The sequence below is a fragment of the Chionomys nivalis genome, chromosome 22, assembly GCF_950005125.1.
Source record: "Chionomys nivalis chromosome 22, mChiNiv1.1, whole genome shotgun sequence".
Classification (NCBI taxonomy): Eukaryota; Metazoa; Chordata; class Mammalia; order Rodentia; family Cricetidae; genus Chionomys; species Chionomys nivalis.
In genome coordinates this window covers 16,957,015-16,975,275 of record NC_080107.1, presented here as the reverse complement: position 1 = coordinate 16,975,275, position 18,261 = coordinate 16,957,015, and the positions used below count along the sequence as shown (strand labels likewise).

The following is an 18,261-nucleotide window of genomic DNA, read 5'->3' as shown; positions in this document are numbered from 1 at the left end:
GATGAGAATTAGTCAGAGGTCTGACGAAACATTTTCATCATTAAAATTCGGATTTTCTGAAATCCATGAACTCAAATCCTTATAGAATTAGAGGAAGTCGAAATTTTCTCTTCCTTCTACTAGTCAGAATTTACCAGACCGCTCTCAGAGATAAACAAGCCCTGTACTGAATAAAGGATTATGTTTCAAATTCAGCCTCTAATCATTCCAAGAGAATCCCAGGGCCACATCAGAAGGACACATTGGCTGATAAGGACCCCCTCCTCAAGGGCTTTTAAGTATTTTCAGAAATGTTCCTGGCTTTTGAAATGATAGGGATTCCAGCTGCTCAATTGTCTGGCAAGGACCACTCATCCAGGGTGAGCAGCTCTAAGAAAAATGTGTACACAGAGCCTTCTGGGAAAGAGGAGAAATTTCACTCCCTGACAATATTCTAGCATGCTTGTGCTTATTTGTCAGATCTGCTGGGGAGGTAGGTAGTGCTGAGGACCAAATGGTGACTTAATGAACCACATGCTAAGTGCAAAGTCACTTTAAATTTAATGGCATATGAAAAATGACAAGCATGGAAGATTTTCATATCTTCAGAGAAGAAGAAGAAAACTTAGAAACTGTGTGACCATAGCAGGTAGGTGTCTTTTATTCTGAAAAAGAAGAATTTTCTAAAATTAAAAAGGCAAAAAACTCTGAAGTTATCAAACCAATCGGGTAGACAAATAGATCCTTTGGGGGTTAAATGGCAGGATAAATGGCCTAAATATGTTGAGTAAAATAAGGGCGTGCCACCTTGTGTCAGTATACATTCACAGAGCCAGCCTTTGGGAATTTTGATGCACACAGTTATTACGATGACAATCTGATAATAAATTCTCAGTAAGAAAGCAGAAGAAAGTGCGGCTGTCCGGAGCCACCACGTTTTCTCTTCAGCCGACTGTGCTGTTGCTACTTTCCAGCCAAACTTTGTTCTTACCAATCCTGCCTTTGCTAGTGCTCAGATGAAATGGCGGCACCCTTTCCCATGGTTTCATACAGTGTGACAAGAACAAAATAGATAACTTCAAATGTTAACTAGAACCAAGGCAACACGAAAGTTACTGTTAGGGTCACAGAACAACAGCCCCAAATTCTGTTGCAGATGCCATTTATATACAGAATGTGACCTGATGTGATGGACCAACATAGCTCAGCTAGTAAGGGACTCCAGACAACAGGCAACCAGTCCAATTAATGGCCATAGAATATGCACACGGTGGAGTTATGGTGAGCCTATATGGTAATATTAACTGGGCAGAAAAACTCTAACAGAGCATGGATTGGATGCAGATTCATATACTTTTCCTACACGCATAACCCTCAAAAAAACCAACCCACACTGCAATAAAATCTAAGCCAAAACGAAGAGTTAAGCTTAAAGGAAAAGGTTTTAATTAAATTTGCTTAAGATGAAAAAAAACCATCAAGTAAAATTACACATATTGGCAAAATTGTAATGTAGCTATGCCAATGCCAAGTAGAATGGACTTAGTAATTAGGAGTTGAACAGCTGAAAAAGATAAGCTGAAAGCTAAAAATTAAAAGCAATAAAAATGATTTTCTTAAAAAGATTTTTTAGGTTGTTTTGTTTTGTTTTTCAATCTATCCTGTTTCACGTAAGTGACCTTTGGCTTAATGGAATGCACTAATAGTTAACAGTTAACTTTTAAAAAGCTGCGTGGAAAAAGGAAAGTTAGACTTTCTTATGCCACTACAACCATTCAGGGAAGTTGCCATGCCTTCACTCTCTACACCATGACGGTGACCCTGTAAGTTGTTTGGAGGATCTTGGTGTGCTGGCAAGAGAAGCCTGCTGTGACTCCATCACATGGGACAGATGCAGTCTTGCAAAATGAAATGTCTCCAGTAAGACAGAAAAGGAATCTTTTTAAAAACACTAATATTTTCACACATGCATTAATAATTAATAGAAAGCCCTTTCCTAGGAGAATTTAATGGAAACTTTCGTGAGCAAACAGAAACCCCACAGAAATGGGTAGACACGTGGAGATAATGCGTGAAACGCTAACCACCCTCCCCACCATGAAGAGCTGGGTGCATTACGAATCTCAGGCAAACAAAGAAGCTGTCACTTCACAAGCACAAACCCCAACAGCAAGCAGATTTCCTGTTGGACTAAGGGCAGAGATGCCTGAAGTTACAGAAGGGAAGAATAAAAGGGGGAACGCTCACTGTATGTAATCTCTAAATCACAACAGACCGTAACTGAGACCAGCGGCTTTTGTATAGAGGTATTTTTACCACAGGGATGTCCTGGCTGCATTTCCCCCCCGGGGTTAATTCCAATAATATGTCTTTTTAAGTGCCCGTAGTCTCAATGCATTCTAGTCTTCTCTCACGGTTATGTAAGGCTCGAAGTTGGCAGTAAATACACAGTAACAGAAAAATAAAGGCAGACAGAAAAATGACAAGGGTGGAGAAAGCCAAATAAGCCACCTACCCTCTTCTGTAGGACTAGTGGTGTTATTGCAGGCAGAGTGACTCTTCGTGCACTCAGACTCATGCTTGCTCTTCGAGTATGGTCCTCTCTGAGAGCTCATAGACAAAATGAAAGGAGTCCTTGATGGTAACTCCTCGAGAATCTCAAGGCTCACGGAGAGGAGCTCTAGGGGAGTAGTAAATGTCACCCTGCCCCTGTGAGCCCAGTCTACTCAAAGCCAATTAAGGATGGCAGCGGACAGGACAGGGCAGTAGCCAATCACAGCTCCCAGAACCCCGCCTTTGTCCTTGGAGACTCATTCGGATACTTTTGTTTATGATATTTAAAGAGCCCCAGATTAACAGGCATCTAGTTCCCTTCACATTATTTTTTTCCAAAACAGTGCAACTCAATGCCATCTTTGTTGACTAAACAGCTGTTTCGCCAAAGCGTTTCAACGTGAGGCGATACGAAAACTCTTTACATTGTTTACATCCATTACATTAGTTAGAAACGCGGAGGTATATACTACGTAAGTGAACCAAATTTACTTACGCTACTCACAAAACTAATAAATGCTCCAACTGCAGCATCAGCTATGAGGCTCAGAAAGAAACTCTGGCTGAAAACTAGCAAAGTATTTTAATTTATGCCCTAAGTTTTAAGGCTAGTTTTAATATAAGCGATATAGATCATAGCCCAAACAACAGAAATGCTTGGAAACTTTGGCCATTCTCAAGGTCATATCCTGTTGGATATTACCTACCAGACAGAAGTCTAGCAATCTGTAGAAATAATGTGGAATAGAAAAATGCGGAGAATTCATGATATCTGGTCCGATCTTCACACTTATTTAGGGTAAGCAGAGGTTTGCACAATCTAGCACACTTCAGCATCTTAAAGAAAAAACTTAAAAACAGCTGCTCCTAAAGCTATCTTAAACCTTGAAAAACCTTTTGCTTTTCTTAGAATACCTATCATTTTTATTCTAATAAAAATTAGAACAAAATCAGGGGTAAGAGGAAGTACACAAGTGAAACGAGACAAAACGAAAAGAATAATGCTTAACAATGAAGTTTCCAATTAAGAAGGAAAGAAACACTCAAAAATGTCCCAAAATGTTGCAGGTAAAAACTGATCAGCTTTCCCAGGTGGGAAGTCAATCTGGACTGTCACATTGGCAAAGTCTGCTGAACCCTTCGTGCTTGTCGGCAGTGCCCCACAGACTGAGAACTGCCCTCAGCCATGAAGGCACATTGTCTTCTCTAGAGAATGACAGGGCTGTCGCATTAACAGGGCAGGCGGGGGCAGCAGGACTACCCAGACACACACTTCCCACTTCACTGCACAAACTTCTTCTTCCTCGCTGCCCCAGCAGAATCTGATTTCTGCACAAACTGAGCTCATCTTTCTCAAGAGAGAGCAGCACTGCCCCTCCAGACTCCCCACTCTGAATTCCAAAGCCCAGTGTTCCCTCAGCTTAGTGTCTGGGAGCAGGGACAGTAGGTGTGCTCAAGGTAGGTAATCTCAGACAGGTCCGTGTGGAGGACATCAGGGTGATCCTTGTTCAGTTAGGTTTATCATGAGAAAAGTTGTCAGCACATATTCATTACGTGAAGCAATGATTCCACAATAATATTTACATTCTGCTAAAGCTACATCGACATTTTCACCTTATTACTCTCTCTGTCTCCCACTCTCCCAGACGAGAACCTTCTTCCTCTTAAATATCCCCTCTAATTTGATGACATGAATTTATTGTGCATATCTGTGATCACACGTATGCCACCACACATGTGTAGAGGCCAGAGTACAGCTTGTAGACGTCAGTTGTCCTCTGCAACTGATTGGGCGGGTCCAGAAATAATCAAACTCCAAATAACAGGCCTGGCAGGAGGCACCCTTACCTGTTGAGCCATCTAGCTGACTCGCTTCAAACCTTCATGATGTCCACATGTGGAGTGTGAGGGTGTGTGCGAGTGTGTGTGTGTGTGTGTGTGTGTGTGCAGGTGATCTTAAAGAAAATGACTGCAGAGATGGGGCTACCATCTATGAAATAAAAGATAAATAAAATTCTGGTATCATCCAGAGCCAATATCGACAAAATCTTCAATACCTACATAATTTCAAGAATATTATTCATTATATTTTACTTTACCGTATCCCCAATTTCAACATAAATATTATAAAATATTATTTTAGTCTTAAGTATCTTCTGGGTGTTTCACCAAAACCAAAATCATTTATTTCACTATATCAATTAAGAAAATAACCCACTGTGTGCCCACATTGTTAGACATTAGGTATATTACTAAGTAAAATACATCACTGACTCTGTAAAATACAGACACCAGCTTTTAAATTAAAGCACCACACTCCGTAGCTGGCAGAACTAATGGCTATTAAATGTCCAATACCGGGGTGCACCATGGGAGAAGAAACTGCACATTAGGATAAAGCAGACTCCAAGAAAGAAGCCACACTTTCCTTCGGAAATTATTAATAGAAAAGAGCACAGAGCTTGAGAACTAATGGGGATCTATGAGAATGTGTCGAGTTTATTCTCAGGTTGGAAGTCTGGGTGACTTCAAACTAGCATTGCTTTGCATTACTCCATTGAGTGTGCAAAGCCATAAAAGGGACTCCATCATATCAAGACAGAATCCAGATCTTGAGTTTACCAACATATCAACCCTCTACAGATAGTTAATTGCTCAAGTGTAATTATTACGATCTACAAAGTGTACTGTATTATTCAAAGGGGCGGGTATAAGGAGAGAAAATGCTTTTTTTTTTAACCAAGTCTTACATGAGCCTCTTAGCCAACCAAGTTTTCCCTACCCCTCATCTATCCTCACACACGGTGCTACTGAGCTACCCACCTGAGGGAAATTATTGAATCTCCAGGTACATCATCTCTCTCAAAGACCCACATCAAATATCACACTGCCAGGAAGTCATCTTTCCTTCTAAGTCATAGCAGTTATTGTTTTGTCCATTTTTATATCGATTGCTTGTGTTTTGGTCTGAGCTTAGTATTGCATTGGTTTAGTAACTTATAAATTCTTTCACAGTTTGTAGGCAATTATGCCTAAGAAAGCTACAATCCTTATCAGTGGGACTCAGGCTCTAACTTTTCCTGCTCTTCCCAGAATACCTAGCAGAGCACTCTCTGTGTAGAGAAGACATTACTTATCTTCATGCACAGTCGATGGGGAAAGACTAGTCTCTCTGGCCACAAAAATAAGGCTCCCTTATATTAACTTATGCCTAATTCTGCATAAAAATATTCATTTACATGGCATTGGATATTTCTTTTTTGTTGTTTTGTTTGTTTTTTAAGACAGTAGCTCTGACTGGCCTGGAACTCAGTATGTTGATGTTGATCAGGCTGGCCTCAAACTCACAGAGATCCATTTGCATCTACCACCAGAGTGCTGAGAGTAAAGGCGTGGACCATCCCACCAGGCAACATATCTTTGTTTTATGACATTTTTGGCATGGCTACTGGCATGAATGCTAAATCTGCACAGTGTTCTGCAAACACGAGTTTCAAAAGCAGTTTATTACAGCAGCCAGTGTGCACAGCCTCTACCTCTATGTGAAAAATCAGAACTTTTGTCTCTGTCACCATCCATCCTTCTAAAGCCCGCTGCCTCTCAGGTCTACCACATGCTGTCGCTTCACACCAATGAGCCCAGTGCTACCCACACGGCTTTCCCCTCTTCACTCCAATAGCTATTTCCTTTCTTGGAAAATGCCTAGAATATCTCACCAGGTTAACAACTCACAGCAAATGTCTTCTTAAAAGAAATCGAATGACTTATACATAAGCCCTAGTGATGACGGGAATCACAGTGTGTACTTCATTCAATTATTTGAAAATGTCCCCGCCTGTTCTATCAAAAGTTGTTCCTAGATCCATTATCTCAGCCTGTCAAGGGGGTATTGTCTCAAGGTGGATTATGTGGCCGCACACACACACACAAACTTAAACAATGTATTACGTTTTGTAATTGAATGTAAAATAAAGAAAACTTCATATAAAATTAGAGAATTTGCCCGAATGATAAAGAATTTAAGAATAAAGGTAAATCCTAGTGGAAAATCTACCTAGTTATTCAAAGAAAGTCTGGAAAAATGCGGCAAGGCAGATAGGAATATCCATGCTATGCCACTAAAGAGTATGACTATCATCTGCAGAATAAACATATACATTATGGTATAGATTTTATCTTAGTGTGGAAGATCAATATTTTATTTAGGAATGTTGTTTAGGAAGATTAAGGATATAAAGTACAGAGAATTACCAGATGAGGGAAAAGGTGAACTCTTGTTTTTCTCAAGATAGGGTTTCTCTGTAGATTTGGAGGCTGTCCTAGAACTAGCTCTTGTAGACCAGGCTGGCCTTAAACTCACAGAGATCTGCCTGCCTCTGCCTTTCAAATGCTACCACCACCCAGCTGACATGAATATCTTGATTAAACACCTTCATTTGTAATTTCTTTTAAGGATATTATTAAGAAAAGTAAGCTGAATGTGTGAAACAAGTACTTACCTTTCTTTCCATCCCCTCAGAACTTCAAGTGATATGAAGAGAACAGAATAAAGAAGGGGCAAGGGAGGAGAGAGAATAATATCCTTGCTGAGAAAGAAGGCATCTCATCCTTTTATTCTGAGATGGGATAAAAGTGATGCTTTATGGAGAAAGGAAACTAAAACAATTTCTAAAACTAAAATATCCTTGGAGTTGCATTTATTAAAAAAAAAAATTAGAGCCATCACTTTCACATGAGAAGTGACAGGACATGTCCAGAAACTCAGGAGAGACTGAAAAGCACTTGAGAAAGAGGAGGGAAGAGAGCTGAAAGGAGGTAGTCCTCAACCCTCTTGTGACCCCAGGGTAAAGATCCTGGAACCACACACCAAAAATAATCCCAGGGCCTGAAGTAAGGACTTAACATAACAGAAATGTAGTGCAGGCAACACAAAGCCTCCACAAAGATCCTCTTCAAAGATTTCCAAATAAGTGTCAGCACATTGGAAAAACAGTAGCAAGAAATATGGAATTTGCACAAGCAGAAAGTGGAGATCCAATTTCAGTATATTAAATTCCCCAAGAAAATTACAATTACAGGCAAAGAGGTGACAATGATAAAAGTAAGCCAAAGTGAAAAGAAAAATTACCTACTTGTTTATTTTAAAAAGTACTCTCAGATGTAAGAACTGGACTGACAAGATGGCTCAGTGAGTAAATATGATTGCCTCCAAGATTGGCACTAAGATTGACCCCAGAACCCAGAAGGTAGAGAGAAAGGACAAACTACAAGCTGCCCAGTGACTTTCACATGTACACCATGGCACATGTCCCAACTCCAAAACTGAAAGATTTAAAAGACAAATCTTCACAGAAGCAAATAAGAACAAGAGTAAAGGATAATCAGAAAAGTTGAATATAAGAAAAGAATTGATAATATAATCTGAGCAAAAAGTTTGAGTACTTGGTCAGGGAGACTCCCAAGGGCCCCTAAAACAAGATGGTTCCAACTTGGATAGCAGAAGTGGCGAACTTTTTTACAACATTCAGAACTCCAAATAGGAATCTCAGAAAAACTGTACTGAATACTCAGAGACTATTTGCAATTATACAAAACAATAATCTTGAAAATTAACCATCATTTTTCTTTCACAGGATCCCATAGAAAGAACATTGCTCCCATGACAGCTGGAAGTAATTCTAAAAGACAATGTCCCCTCTCCCAACAAAGTTTGTCCTCAAGGTTAGGGACATCAATTAGGGGTTGATTATAATTGGTGTAGAGTTAGGGGTTGAGAGGGAAATTATGTAGGCTCAGGGATCTCTTTGAAAAAAAGAATGAAAATTAGATGGGATAATAGATTAGTGTGAACTTACTCACTAATAATAATAGTGAGTAATAGAGATTGTGAGCTATTATTTATAGGCAATTTACATTGGTTTAGATTCCTTTATATTGATACAAACTTAAATTATATTAAATATGTTCCTATTTTGGTCTATAATATTTGTATACTTAGGCAAATTTATTTTGTCATATTGTATGCATGCATGCTTCTATATCTGCTTAAGACATTTTGTATATTGATACAATTTTTGGATTTATTTATTATATTGCAATATACAACTCTACCTCTGATCAAGATATTTATACATTGTTTACATTTTGAGGTCATTGTCCTCATTTGTTTCATAGTTGTTTAAAGATTGTTTGATATTCTAAATAATAAAACTTGGTCTTTAAGTTATATAAGTATTAAGAATTATAGGTCAATAGTCATCCATGTTTGTCATACTTATAGTTAGATTAATCAGGTTGTTTAGATACATAGAGATTGTATTCTGCATAGATAGGTACTCTTCAACCACTTCAAAGAGTTGTAGAATATGGCATTTAAATAACTTAGGGTTCTGTTGATGTGAGACACGATTGCTCCTGGCAACACCAATCTATTCCTTAGAGAATGTTGAGCACCAAAGACACTCTACTTGGACTTTGTTTTCTTCTTGGCAAAACTGGCCTTGGGCAAGAACTGCCTATGCATTGACCACTGACAAAATGCACGATGTCTGGACAGGACAAGCAGGATACAAGAAAGAAAGACTGTCAAATCTTGTCAAGACATAGTAAGAGAGTTTTAAAAATTTTCCTGTCTCTGACAATGGTCTGTCAGTTACTCTAGGCCTTAGCCAAAGTTGGTTGCTCCAAAGTTGCAAATAAGACTTTGGGTGATTGCCCAGGTAGCCAGTTGTCTCTGTCATTTGTTGCACATTTTGGAAGCTGCTTGATTGCACTTTCTGCTTACTCAAGTAATAATATTTTCCTTCTCGGGTCTTCAATGGAGTTGAAGACTAGATAATTGTAGTTACTTTCCTCTCATAACTTGGCCAAGTTATTTATTATACAAGACTTAAACTCATTAGGATATGATAATTATTGAAACATTTTTCATGTTTCTTGCTTGATATTGTTTATGCTGGTTATAATTTTTATACCTGATATTTATTCTTATTGTATATAATTTTGTATTAGGCTTAAAACTCTCTTCTTTAAACAAAAGGGAGAGGTGCTGTAGGAATTCCTACAGCCAGTAGTAGCCTTTAAGTTACCTGCCCACTTGGGCGTGGCCTCTTATACTATATATGTTGATGTAAAGCATGGCTCTGACCTCTCTTTCGGCAGCATAATTCGGTTTCTGTTCCTCATTCGTGCAGAGTATTGTAATCTGTGAGTCTACCCCTAAATAAATAACCCTTTATTACACCCAATTCTAACCTAGTGTGAGATTTTACTTTTAGCCTCCTTCTTCATCCTCCTAAAGTTAAACTCTTTGGATAATAATCAAGAAAGATCTGATTGTTAAGATCTAAGAGGTATGGGAAAGTCAGGTGGTGGTGATGCATGTCTTTAATCCCAGCACTCAGGAGGCAGAGGAAGGCAGATATCCGTGAGTTTAAGGCCAGCCTGATCTACAGAACAAGTTCCAGGACAGTATCCAAAGCTACATAGAGAAACCTTGCCTCAAAAAATGAAAAGAAAGAAAAAAATGATGGAAAAATACATCCCTTACATATTTTGGTGCATTCAGCTTGCTACCCTTGAAAGAATAATTCTCAAGAAACACTTTATGAAAGAAAATATAAGATTTATAAACAAAAAGATTCATTACTAATAAATGCAGCAATGCTCAGAAGTTACAAAATATAAAACCTTATTCTCTTGGGACCTTCTCAAGTTTGCTCAAAGATAAACTATAGCCATCGAGAGATGATGGAATACACATGAGAGAGCCAACAGGTCTGGAGTAAAAACTGAAATTAGCTACAGCACTAAGGTTCAGTCAAGTATATGATTGTGTAGCCATAATAAAATGCAAAAAATATAGACCATAGAAGTATGGAAAAGGTAAGACTTTCTAAATATGAATCAAAGTCTAAGGAGTAGATGACATGCAATATACAGTTCACTCCCTTGGTAACTAAGAACAAAGCAATATAAAATGATAACTCACAAGGGAATTTTCAATAATTTATTTCACAATCCTAAAATTAGCTGACAGAAAAGGGAGGTGTAAAAGAAAAATATTAGCTTTATTATTGATCTTTGGAGAAGAATGGTAATTTTAAAGATTAGTTAAATTTCTCTCTAATTATGTACTAATTACTAGCATAAACGTAATGAAAATACAAACTTCTCTAACAAAAAGTAAACACAAAGTTCAGAAAAATGTTTTGACTTTTTAATCTATACATTGTGAAACAGTAGAAAACGACAATAATAACCCAATACTTGCATGATGTCTCAGAAATATTATGCAGATAAACTTACTTATTGAAAGGAAACACATTTGCAATTTAATTGCAAAGATCATTCCACTTTATTCTGTGGGAAAACAAAACCTTTATAAACCAGTGATCCAGTATCAGGAAACAAAAGAATAGGAAAGACAGGTAGGACAAAGAAGAGAAGGAAGTAGGGGAAGGAAACGGACATAAACCTCAAGTGACTGTGAACTCGGGTGAAAAGCATCCAACAAGAAAGAAGAAAACACTACAGTGCTGGATGGTGCAATCCACATTAAAGGGAACACGAAGATGACTATGTAACACATTTATAAAGTAAATGCAGATACTAAGAGAATCAGATTGCAATAATATATTAATAGAATTTTATCCAACCCTCTCAAAGTGTGAATCACAAGGGAAGTAAAGACAGACATAAATACAAATGAGGAGCAACAGGCTAACATAATAAAGCAGGTTGAATTGTTCTATATTAAACTTCAAAGTAATTTTTTTATTTCTTATTTTTTCGTTTTTCGAGACAGGATTTTTCTGTAGCTTTGGAGGCTGTCCTGGAACTAGCTCTTGTAGACCAGGCTGGCCTCAAATTCACAGAGATCCACCTGCCTCTGCCTCCTGAGTGCTGGGATTAAAGGTATAAGCCAACACCTGTCACAGTAAAAAAAATTTTTTTTTTTAAAAAAAAAAAAAGGATATACAGGAGATGTGTTTTCCTCCCTCCATATAAAAATCACCTTGATGCAGTAAGCTATGTGTCATAAGAAACACACAAGTAACTTTTCGGCTCTGGCCCACAAAGAGAAGCGGAGTATGGAGTTACAGAGACTGGCAAGAGTTTTGGTCGGGGAAGAGGCTTCTGAGCCAGATGGTAAGAGAACAATCTCCTTGGAAGAAGTGGAAGGTAGAAATCTCAGAGAAAGGTCAAAGTGGGGGTTAGATCCAGGAAACAAAGTAGTACACTGAGTTTTACTGGAGGGTTCTATAAAGAACGAATTTTTTAAAAAAAATAAAATTTATGCCCTGGCAGTGCTGAAGCATACACGGGCAGCCCATATATGGCGGTTCTGTTGAACTTGTTCATATTGAGTATAGGGGGCACAAAATTGGGACATTTCAGCAAAGCCAGTCTTCTGCATAGCTTGAAGAAGGCATATTAGCCTAATCAACAATGAGGATCTAAGGAAGACTCTAAGAAGGAATGGAAAATGACCACAGCTGTGCCTCTGTAAACGTTAGCTGAAGCTATGTGAGATTATCATAAAGCCCACTGTTTATTTTATGGACGCCTACCTTTAAACAAGCTCTGAGGGTAACCTCATCAGTCAATATTTTTCTCCCATTTGCACACACACTTTGATCCTTTCCTTGGAACTGACCTCTGTATTTGTCCCATAACCCACTGTTCAAAGGGCTTTCACAAATGAGTAAGTGCTACTTTGAAAACATGGGTCATGTCCAATAACCTTCATGCTAAAAACAGCCTAGACAGCACTGTAGGAGCCTGAGGTCTATATTTAAACTTGGGTCCCTTGATCAAAAGGATAGGCTCAGAGCTACACAGCATCTGAAACGGTAAGGATGATTGACATATTGAGTCCTGACCCCTCCTCCAAGGGATTTTAATTTCCACTTTATGATGATACAATTGACCATCAAATATGTTAGAAGTTAATGCTCTTAAAACCACAAGACTGGCAAGCATAACGCTTAGCAAAATTTGGACCCAGAAGAGGAAAACAGAAAAGAAAAATAACAAAACACATCTTGTTCTCTGGGCTGAAAGACTGTAGGCTTGAGTTTAAAGGAGTTTACCAAGGACAAAGCAGGAATCAGTTTGGAATCTTCTAAAAAAAATAAGTTTTAGACTACTGAAGGATAATATCATAATCCCAACCAGTGAAAACCACAAGGTCTCTATAGAAAGGTTTAAAAATCAGTAAATAAAGAAAAAAGAAAAAAAACCTTAAAAATAATGGAACTCACATTGCAAGGTTTTTTTAATCTACAGAATTGGGTATCACATGACAACAGATTCATAACTTCAAAGCTCTGGGAGCAAAATTATTTTGGACATGGAATTGTATACTTAGCCAAATGAAATGAAAGGTATCGTCACGCAAAGGCACCCTTTATAAAGAAACAGCTCCTCACTAATGAATACCCATTCTGTTTCAGGCACTGTTTCGGGTAGTCATCATTTCAGAGGATAACTTCTCAAGTCAGTTTATCTGTCATAGCAATAATAAATTAGTTTATTGGTATACTATATTCCCCAACGTGTTTTGTTATGTCTCCATGGTTATTGTCTTTAATATAAAAGTTGGCATAAAGTATTGTATTGCTGCATAAGCTAAGTCTCTTACTATGAACTAATAAGTTGTACCATCACCAGTGAAAGGGGAAGGGGAAATGGGAGTCTGTTAGTATCTTTTAATTTGTTTAAACAAAATATTCAACAGGGGAAAAAAAATCTCTGGCTATTTTTATTTGAAAGACCAGAAAGTGGTGCTTAGGTTTACTTCCCAAAAGAAATGTTTATTCTAGATATCAGGACCAATTAGAGAAAGAAACAGAACAGATATAAAATGTTTCTCACAGAAGTAAAACCTAGCCCCTCCCATGAGTTTGGTGGATAAAGAATCTCTGATAGCAGAAGAGAACCTTGCACTCTTCTGGATTCCCTGTTCATTCTTTCCTACAACACAGGCATGGTGGTTCTATTAGTTGTTTTCTTCCAAAGCTATGAATAACACCTGATTTAAAAAAACAACTTAAAGAAGGAGGGTGTCATTTGCCTCTTCGGGGTAGAGAGAAACAGCACTGGGGTGACACAGTCAACGGCAACAGCAGCACGAAGCTCCTCAACACATTTCAGGGTGCCAGGGATCAGAGAGTCCTAGAATCGGGGTTTGGTTAAAACCATTAAGGACTGAACTTAGTAACCTGCAGCAGTGATTGGCAGCTAAACTCCTCTCAAAGATTCCACTACCTCCTCAGACAGTGCCACCAGCTAGGGATCAAGTATTCAAACTCATGAGCCTATGAGTGACATTTCTCAAATCTTAGTACTGGACCTGAAAATTAAACCAAATGCAAGTGTTGATTCCTTTTCAACATAACTAGTTAAAAGATGAGTCTGCTTCTAAAACTATAAGTCATGGGTTTTACACCTACAGGCACATCTCTAAAATAATTATGTCATGTGGAAAAATGCTTTTTTAATTTCTCAAATGATTCATTTAGTGGTCTTTACTAAGATAAGGCAATTAAAATCAATGCCCAGCCAAGGGTGGGCAGAAAATGCAGAAATGTTGCCAGAGTACCTAGTCTTCTCAGCAGCATCCTTATGCTCTCTCATTAGATGCTCCTAGGCAGACTGTAATGAACTCCTGAATTAAACAAGGGCCAAGGAATGGCTCTCCTCAAATCAGCAGACCATCTGGTCTACTAGGCTGCTTCTGCCAGTGGACATAGAGGAAGCATTGCAGAAGCAAATGTGGACATTATTATAGAGCTCTATGAAGGTATAGAGGGAAAAAAAAGTGATCTTGACAGTAATTGTAGGAGATTCTGCAAGGTTTAGACTTCCAGTTCAAATATTGAGGAGATATGATTTTGTAATAATGATGCTGACCTGAAATATGCCGGAAGATCTAGATGGCAGTAAATGAGTGAAATTCTTCCAAAGTGATTGTCTCAGATATTATTCAAGTTTCATCAAGCAAAGCTTCACACAATTGTTTCAAATGCACCTATCTTTTTATTTTTTATTTTTTGGACATCCTTTTCTATTTGACAGATCAATAACAAAGTAAAGGCTACTATTGTATGTTATAAATGAGTCAAAATTGCAAACTATTTTTAGTAAAAAGATTCTGAAATCAATGCAATAATTTTTGAATGCTCAGCTTGCTGCAAGATATTTTTTAAAAAACAGTATATTCTGTTTAAATATTCCTTATGAAGTAAAATCATAAAAGGACTTCATTTGGATAACATTTAGGTGGTAGTAGTCATGACTCTCAGTCCAGCACATGACACATGAAGACTGATGGAGAAGATTCACAGTTTCTGTATGTTCAATGTACTCATCACAGTACACAGAGCCTTCCCATCACTCAGGAATGCAATCACAAAGCTCAAATGGATGATTAGTATTCAACTGCCATTCACCGAGGTATATGGTTATTAAATTTTACTAACCAGAAATTGCCCTGCTGTGAGGTTCAAACCTCAACTACACTAATGCTCTGAAGAAATCCTGTTCTAGAGAAAGTGAGCACACTGAAGATCCACAGAAAGATTTCACAGGGTCTATATTCTTAATCTAACAAAGTTTTTATCTTAATCAGTTTGCATTGTAACCATATACTTGACAACGAAAATGTTTCTCTCAGGGTTTTGAAGGCACTGCCACTTCCAGGTCCACAGGAGTCGCCATCTTTTTCCTGAGTCTTCACTCAGCTCCCTAGGACTCTAATTCCATGTGTGAGGATTCTACCCTCCCTCCCACCTTCTGACCTACTGATCCCCTACATCCCCACCTCCTGTCTCCGTCACGTTCCAAATACAGAATTCAACACAGGAAGTTGGGAGAGATCACATGTTCAACCCTTCATGTTCTTCTGCAGAGGCATGCTAATGTTTCTTATTGCAAACCCTGAGCTCTGCAAAGTCCCTAGAAGGACTTCAGATTCTCAACACCTTCTCTCCCAGTAGATCCCTTATCTCTTTCCCAGAATTAGCTCACCACAACTATGTGTGTTTTCTCTAAAGCAGATACTCTTCAGGCACTAAGATCAATCACCAATTCAGTAAGCAAAATAAAAGTTGTTTACCGATTTCTAAGGCTCAATTACCTATTCCAGAGTTGCTGGGTAGTAACACTGTCACCAGAACCAAAGCCCATTCCCAGCGATTAGCTTGAATGGACCTGTCTTTATCCAAATATGTATCTTCTGATAAACAATAAACAAATTAATAAACCACTGACTTTAAGCCCCACTAAAATAAAGCAAATCCAACAGTTTGGAGAGAAGAGAAGCAACCAGATGATTGTTCATTACATCAAAAAATTCTAAAAATGGCATTCAGTCACCTCTTGAGAGAGCATATAACAAGCTGTCAACACTGGGTAAGACCAGTCTTTTCCAATCTACTGTGACGTCTCTTGTGTGGCTATGCTCACAGTCGGTTCTACAGACAAGATCCAATTACATTTTTGGCATAAACACAAAACAGCATCGCCATTACTTTGATTTAGTGTTCTAAGTATACAACTTTACCAGTCTCATTTTCTAATCCATACTTGCAAACTTTCTCTTGATTTATTTCAAAACTAGCTACACTGCCTGTGGAGTAGCACTCACTACATGGCTGTAATCCTATATCAACTGCATAGTCTCTTAACACAGCAAGATTCCTAGGCCTAATGAATGTGTATCGACACTGAGAAATTGCTTTCAGAGCTAATAAAAAGCTCATTGAAGAGAGGAATGCATAGGAACAGCTTTATATTCAATTGAGACTTCCTACCAACTCAGCAGTGAGATACCCCGGCAATTAAAAATTCCTTTCTACCAAATTTCTAAGAAAGATTTGGATGGAGGACACACGCAAAAGACAACTACACGTGCATTTTTACCTCCTGTGCCATCATAACACTTGGGATTCCAAGTCCTGTTCTAACATGCCGCTGAATTATCCACTAGGTGAGAAAGCCTTCCAAAGCTTCAAGGCCCCAGGGAAAAATTTCTATTCCCCTATGAATCCTCCAACCGAGAACATCTCATTCAGAGCCTCGGGCCCAGGGTGCCACAGCCGTCTTTACTTTAAAAATAAAAAAAGTTGTGCCATGGGCCAGAGAGATGGCTCAGTAGTCAAGAGCACTGGCTGTTCTTCCTCAGCACCTGAGTTTGATTCCCAGCACTCAGAGGGCAGCTCACAACCATTTCTAACTCCACATCCGAAAGGTCTAGCACCCTCTTTTGGCCTCCAAGAGCACCAAACATGCACATAGTACCGAGACATATATACAGATAAAGCACCCATACACATCAAATAAAATAAAATAAACCAAAAAGAAAAAGAAACAGCATGCTGGGCCAGGTATGGTTGTGCACTTCTTTAATCCCAGCCCTTGGCACTTGGGGAACAGAGGCAGGCAGATCTTTGTGAGTTCAAAGCCAACCAAGGCTAAATAGAGAGATCCTAGGAGGTTGAGCGTGTTAGACCAGGAATAGCTGGGAGCCACAGCAAAGCCCTCTCTCACAATCAAACAGAAGAAGCCAAATGTCCCACCAGGTTCAACAAGAACTCCAGCTTTTTTGTAATCCTCAGAGAACAGGCAGAGAAAGCCAGTCTCTGCTAAGCCCCAGGACTGCTGATCTGCAAAGGGCCAGGAAGCTAAATTGTCAATCCTTGGGAATCTCTGTACAAATTTTCTGAGCCCACTGCCTTCTCTAACATATTATCCACTTTCTGGGAGTCCTAGCAGGTATGTTTGTAATTCTTTCTGATAAACTCTAACTCTGTTTCATACCAGGTCATTTTGAAATTCTCTTGTGCAGTGAAGTAAAAGATCTGACTCTCCTGGAGTGGAGATCTCTCAAAAGAACTCTGTGCTCTGGAGGTCAATCTGGCCTATGACTCTGGCCTACTCCTATTGCCTCTATTAAAGGATACTGGCCCCCAAACTGAGCAAACTGGTCATTGCTTTATGGGTAAAATAAAATGGGTAGTCATGTTTCTGATATCTTCACCCAAGAAGTGAAAGACCACAGTAACTGACCGAAACCAATAAATGGAACAGAGGTAACTTCAACGACACCAGAGCTAATCCTGAGGGAGTTGGCAGAAATAATATAAGAGATTATATAAATAGAAGACAATACTTAGAAATAAGAAAATTGTTTTCTTAGATATTGAAGCCATAATTGCTGAAAACAAAAACTTTATCTCAAAGTGAAAACGTAAACCAATACCTACAAAACAGAAAAAAAAGAGATTAAGGTAAAAAGTAGTTATATTAAGTCAAGAGGCCCAATATCTTATCTATGCAATTTCAAAAATGAGAAAGAAAGAAACAAAACAGAGGGTAGAAATATGCTGCAGAGAAACACAAGAAAAACAGAAAAACAAACTCCGGGTTAAAAAGGTCATAGCGTTCCCAACACAATGAATTCCTGAACAAGTCTCACACTGAGCCACCAAATATCACTGATAAATAGATGACCCTAAGAGGAAAATCCAGGTCCCAAGGAGACATCTCAGAACAACCTTTTAATAAAAAAGGAATAAATAAAAGAAGAAAATACCTCCAATGGGGTGAAAATAATTATAATACTAAACTCAAGCAAAACTACCGCTGACTTCACAACTGATAGACATGCAAAAAAATATAAAATAAATTACTTTTCATCTCCTCTCAGCAAGATACCCCAGCACC

General features: G+C 38.5%; 1 protein-coding gene across 2 annotated transcripts in view; it reads right to left on the bottom strand.

Annotated features, from left to right (window-relative positions):
• Positions 1–18,261, bottom strand: part of Grb14 (growth factor receptor bound protein 14) — a 103,677-nt gene that overhangs the window by 57,402 nt on the left and 28,014 nt on the right. The window contains exon 1 of one of the 2 annotated variants that reach the window (XM_057755217.1): positions 2,495–2,685. The exons of the other annotated variant lie outside the window; for it this stretch is intronic. Within the exon in view, the coding sequence (XP_057611200.1) occupies positions 2,495–2,557 (63 nt within the window). The 5' untranslated portion in view covers positions 2,558–2,685. Of the gene's footprint in view, positions 1–2,494; positions 2,686–18,261 lie in introns of those variants that run through there. 2 annotated transcript variants of the gene reach the window in all.